The following is a 5237-nucleotide window of genomic DNA, read 5'->3' as shown; positions in this document are numbered from 1 at the left end:
CAAGTTTAAGAAGCTTAGCTACAGATATTGTGGACCCTATCTAATAGAAAAGAACATAGGAAATCAAGCCTACAGACTCAAGCTACCCTCTCATCTCAAGGTTCATAATGTATTCCATGTTAGCAAATTGAAGGAATACATCCCCAGCACAGATCATGTTCTTGATGATGAACAAATTGTAATGCCCACCCAAGGAATTCTTGAGCTTCAACCTGATAGAATCTTAGAATCTAGGGAAAGGAACCTTAGAGAGCATCCGATCCAATGGAAGGACAACCCTCAAGAAGATGCTACTTGGGAAGATGAAAGATTTCTTATGAAAGATTACCCAAATTTTCTCCCAAAATGAGGACATTTTGATTTCTCAAGTTGGGGAGAATGTAACGTACCTGACCCCGGCAACAACTGTACCCATTGATAAATTGAAAACAGTGTAATTTTATTGAACTTAAAGTGTCCATTTTTGTGAATTTTTGGATTCAATCATAGGCAATAGATATGTGTGTCAATGTGTGGCTATTGTAGTCCCCGAGACGAGCTTTCCAACGCACCTAACGACGTCCAAAACACAGCCGGAGTGTGCACTTAAGCTCACAAATCTTTTCTTTTCATGGTAAAATTTGAAGGGTTAAAGGGCCATGCACTCACAGAACAAGTGTCAGGACATGTATAAAAGACCCCAATTAACTGAATTCGAAATACTTAACTGAGAGAGTACGCCTCCTCTTGGAGACGTGCCTCGCACCACCTAGAGTTCACTCCAATCAACATGGAAGCTCCCCTAGTCTATATAAAGACCCCAAGCCCCCTCACAACACATTCCATGCTTGGAGAGCTCTTCAAAAGGAGGAGACTGCTGAAATTCACCCACGCATTTGTGTGCACACGCGTGCACACACACTCACTCGTGGAGTTAGAGGAAGTTCACACGAGTCAACGCGAAGCAACAAAGTGACGAACTGCGATCGATACCATGAAACTTGTTAAGCGAGAGACCAAAGGTAATAGAATTTCAAATTCAGAACAAAACATACTCTTGTACGCTTAGGAAAACACTCTCTTCACAATCCGTAAATTTCTCTCTAGAAATTCTTGTGTTCCTTGATACTAGGTAGCATGCAACGCTTGCATATATGATTTTCACCTGCATGAAGCCTTTAAGAATAACATGTGTCTTTGAATTTCATAGAAATCTCATATGCATGCTCATTACGCACCCATACCTACCTTACATGTGCATGCATGGGCCCATTCTTGTGATTTTCCACTAGATCCTAGAAAATTTAAGTTATTAAATTATTGAATGTTTTGACTGAACTTAAGCTCGGACTCACGCTTAGCACGAGAAACTTCTTTTTTTTGACTAAGTCTATGTTTGAGCTACGTAATGACCCCCAAAGTCACAAAGAAGAACAATAACGAAGCTAACCCAAGCCATGCTCCAATAAATAAGATGAATTAGCACCACAACATAAGATTGTCATAAATCCGAACCAGATACAAGTAATTTTAAGTTTTATGCATCAAAGTAAGCATAACCTAGTGGAGCTTATGAAACCATAAGAAAAAACACTAGCTATGTAAACCAAAACGTATGCTTTTGTTAATATAAACTTAGGTAAAAATTATGTTTAATGTCAAAAATACTTGCAACAAGTTTAGATGGAGAAGAGTTAGATTACATTTGAATAGAGACTAAATCAATTGGACGACAACTTGATGCCGCATTGGTGCACAATGCAAGTTGGTGCCCATGCCGCGTTGATGTGCGATGCGACTTGGTGCCCATGCAACATTGTTGCACGATGTCAAGTTGGTGCCCAAAGGGAGTTGTTGTCTTGACCTAAATAATTGATTATGAATGAGAAAACCTTTATACAAAGGCTCTGTTGGTCCAAAAAAAAATCCTATCGTTATAGATCGACCGTGATCGGTCATTAAATCTAATAAGGAGAGACTGTTTTCAATAGAAACTATCTACAAAAAGACTGTTTTGGTAATGTTTGAAAATATTACTATCAAAAGCCAAGAATTAAGTAAAGAATTGCTTCTAAATGTTACACAATGTGGTAATTATTAGGAAACAAAGGTGTAGGATGGAAAGCAAAAATTGATCTAAAACCAATCGTTGTACAAATGGGTCCGATAAGTCAATTGCTTTCCAACACTAAATAACATAGATCTCAAATCTTAATCTTAGGGGATCGATTCACAACAGTGCCTCAAATTCAATGAGAAAAAAAACGTCAAGCTATGAACCAAAGGTTCTAATTATTTGTGATTCCAAAACGAATAAGCTATCCCTTTTAAGATGACCTCATTAAAGGATACATAAAGTTAAGACAATTGACTTTATCATTCCTCCACTTTGCATTGTACGAGTCAAAACAAATATGTTAGCTCTCTTGATCACCGATCTTAGACAATTGGAAACGTTACACTATGTATGCCCTTGTCGCCCATAGCAAAGCACTACCATGATTACAACATGGATAGTGAGCAATAACTCACACATGATTACAAGTTTGAGCCCCCGAGGCCAAGGCTGTAGAGCTTCAGCTTTGAGAGTGAGCACTCACACGTGATGATCAAATGTAGATGGGAGGCAAGGACAAGCACATACAATGCCTGCTCTATATGCAACAAATAGCTAGATTTGGTGGCCACCTCTTCGATTTAATCACCCCTTCACATATCCATGTTTCACTAGCCTCATTTGTGTCACCAACTTATAAGCTTCAAAGCCTCCCTCACAAGTAATCCCACTAATCGCTTGTAGCTATTATTAAATACAAAGGTCTCAATGCAAGTGATGTGTGCTTGGACAAAGGTGAAATAGTTGATACACACAAAAGGAGTTCACACACAACACAGTCCAAAATTCAAGGGGCTTCACTTTCTATAAAATAGCACCTTACATGTGCATACCCCTGCGTGAGCTTGCACCAATTGAAATGTATGGTCTAACGCATACAAATGCAAAGCAAGGGCTGCTTCTCATATGCAATCACCTCTAGTTGCATTGTGAAATCATGTATCTGTATGCAACAAGTTGATGTGGGCTAGAAAAGATTCAACATGCTGCTTTGGTTGACATGTACAAGTGTGGTGTTTTCATTGAACATGGCAATCATAAAGCTGGGAGACTGAAATTAAGGCATACTTCTTTTAGACAGTAAGAAAAAAGCTCTCTCTCTCTCTCTCAAACATGCAAATACAATACGTAAAGACAAATTGGAGGATTCTCATAAGGAAGAAAATTTCTACTTGTGACCACATTTTTGTAGTAAAACATCAAAATAAAGCACCAACAACTACATCTAGCAATACAAGCAATCCAGCCATGCAAACATAGATAAAACCCTCTTGCCCTTAACCCTCACCAAGGCAACTCAATCTCAACCACCACCACATCACAATGCCCTAATTACAAAGGAATAATACTAATCATTCAAAACGATTAAGAACACAGTAACAAGACAGCTGCCCACCTTCACAATAACTAGAAACAAAAAAATATCCACTAGATTACAAATTCATTTTATAGACAAGCTTCAACGTGGAAGTAAAATCCATCATTTCAGAAGGTCACATCACAAATGCCTCCTACAAAATTCCTTAACTAGCATTAATTCAAAGGAGCAGATTCACCTGTTTAGAGACAGGCCTCCCCCTTCCAAGTGAGTGAAGAAATTCGGCTCTTATGTACAATACTTACAATCAGGTAAATTGTAAGGTATAATTCAAACACCTACTGTCTCTAAAATGAAAGATTGAAGGATCCTCAGATAAAGGTGGTGTTTAAAAACACCAGTGTCTCAAAATGTTAATGGTCAAATCTTTCACTCTTCATCAGCTGCTCCTTTAGTTGCAGGAGCAGGCTTCTTGGGCAATAAAACAGAGTGAATGTTTGGTAAGACACCCCCATTGGCAATTGTTACAGTTCCCAATAGCTTACTCAGCTCCTCATCATTCCTGATTGCAAGCTGGATATGGCGAGGTACTATCCTTGTCTTCTTGTTATCCCGAGCAGCATTTCCAGCAAGCTCCAATACCTTTTCCCATCCACAGCATGTATCAGTACACCAACACAAATTAAGAATCCATCACTCACAACAAAACAGTACCTATACTATAAACAAACACCACAGAAGCAGCGAATATGAGCAGTCAATCACGACCATTAAATATTCACTTTGATAAAGAGGCAATCTTATACAATCAGCTCCAATAGCAACAGAAACCCACAGCCATAGCCAGAGCACAACTCGACTATTCAAACACCACAAGCCATGGCTAGCATACCGGCCCACAAAATAACATAAAAACAAAGAATCCATGGCAAGCACACTAAAAAGCAATGTCTTAAATTGACACAGCAATCAAAACATTGAACAGCGGTCACAGTAATACCTCTGCAGCAAGGTACTCAAGGACTGCGGCAAGATAGACGGGAGCACCAGCACCAACACGCTCTGCATACTTGCCAGACTTGAGGAACCGCGCAATTCTTCCAACAGGAAACTGCAAGCCGGCCTTGGAGCTACGAGATATGCTCTTCTTGCCAGGCGCTTTACCACGACCTGCCATGGAGAAACCCAGCAGAACAGGCAGCGAAGAAGATGAGTGTTGTACGATTTCTTCTCTAGACACAGAATAGGAACGCAGTTGTGCACTTTGCTCTAAACGGTTCTTCTAAACCTAGAAGTGCATTCTCTACCGTTCGATCTTGCTTTCAAGTCAACGGCGGATATTCTGGATCGATGTGCTGGCAGCCCCGAATTACAGATTTGTTACTAGAGCCGAGTCCCGCTATAATTTGATGGCACTAGATCATAAAATGGCAATACGTCTACATATTATTGGCAAGAAATAATTATCGGTGTTATTATTGCTATTATTATTGGTTCCCTACTCGGTCCTCTCTCCGATTACGTGGAATCTACCAAGATACCCTCTCTCTTCCATCTCTCTCTGTGCGAGGCCCTCCCCTTTGCCCTACCGGCGCAGCTATGGCCTCACCCTCTGCAGCTCGATCTCCGCCTCTGAAACACTCCCTCAGACCACCTCACACCAGCGCCACCTCACAGCAGCGTTCTCCCACTCCGCCCTCTGCCAGACCTGCGCACCCATGGCCATCGCTGAGAGACCTCTGTCTGTGTCTCTCTCACTCTCCCCTCTCCCGCACCTGCCGATCCATGGCCACACGCTCCGCAAGGAGTGAACTGCGTTTCGAC

The 5237-nt window shown here is 40.9% G+C and overlaps 1 protein-coding gene across 1 annotated transcript; it reads right to left on the bottom strand.

Annotated features, from left to right (window-relative positions):
- Window positions 1-3560: 3560 nt before the first annotated feature.
- Window positions 3561-4666, bottom strand: LOC147447322 (putative histone H2A.2). Its single transcript, XM_086523164.1, has 2 exons — window positions 4414-4666; window positions 3561-4055 (listed from the first exon to the last, which is right to left on the bottom strand). Exons 1-2 carry the CDS (start codon window positions 4588-4590, stop codon window positions 3843-3845), a joined length of 390 nt encoding a protein of 129 aa, XP_086379290.1. The 5' UTR covers window positions 4591-4666; the 3' UTR covers window positions 3561-3842.
- Between the last annotated feature and the right edge of the window lie 571 nt (window positions 4667-5237).

This window comes from Adiantum capillus-veneris, chromosome 11, assembly GCF_014529385.1.
Source record: "Adiantum capillus-veneris isolate H3 chromosome 11, ASM1452938v2, whole genome shotgun sequence".
Taxonomy (NCBI): Eukaryota; Viridiplantae; Streptophyta; class Polypodiopsida; order Polypodiales; family Pteridaceae; genus Adiantum; species Adiantum capillus-veneris.
This window is presented reverse-complemented; position numbering and strand designations above follow the sequence as displayed.

What these genes read in the sequence shown, in the direction of transcription:
- LOC147447322 (XM_086523164.1), bottom strand. Translation starts at nt 4,590, where the DNA reads ATGGCAGGTCGTGGTAAAGCGCCTGGCAAGAAGAGCATATCTCGTAGC. An exon ending in TTGAGTACCTTGCTGCAGAG is followed by an intron (nt 4,056 to 4,413) that starts GTATTACTGTGA and finishes GGATGGGAAAAG; the next exon opens with GTATTGGAGCTTGCTGGAAA.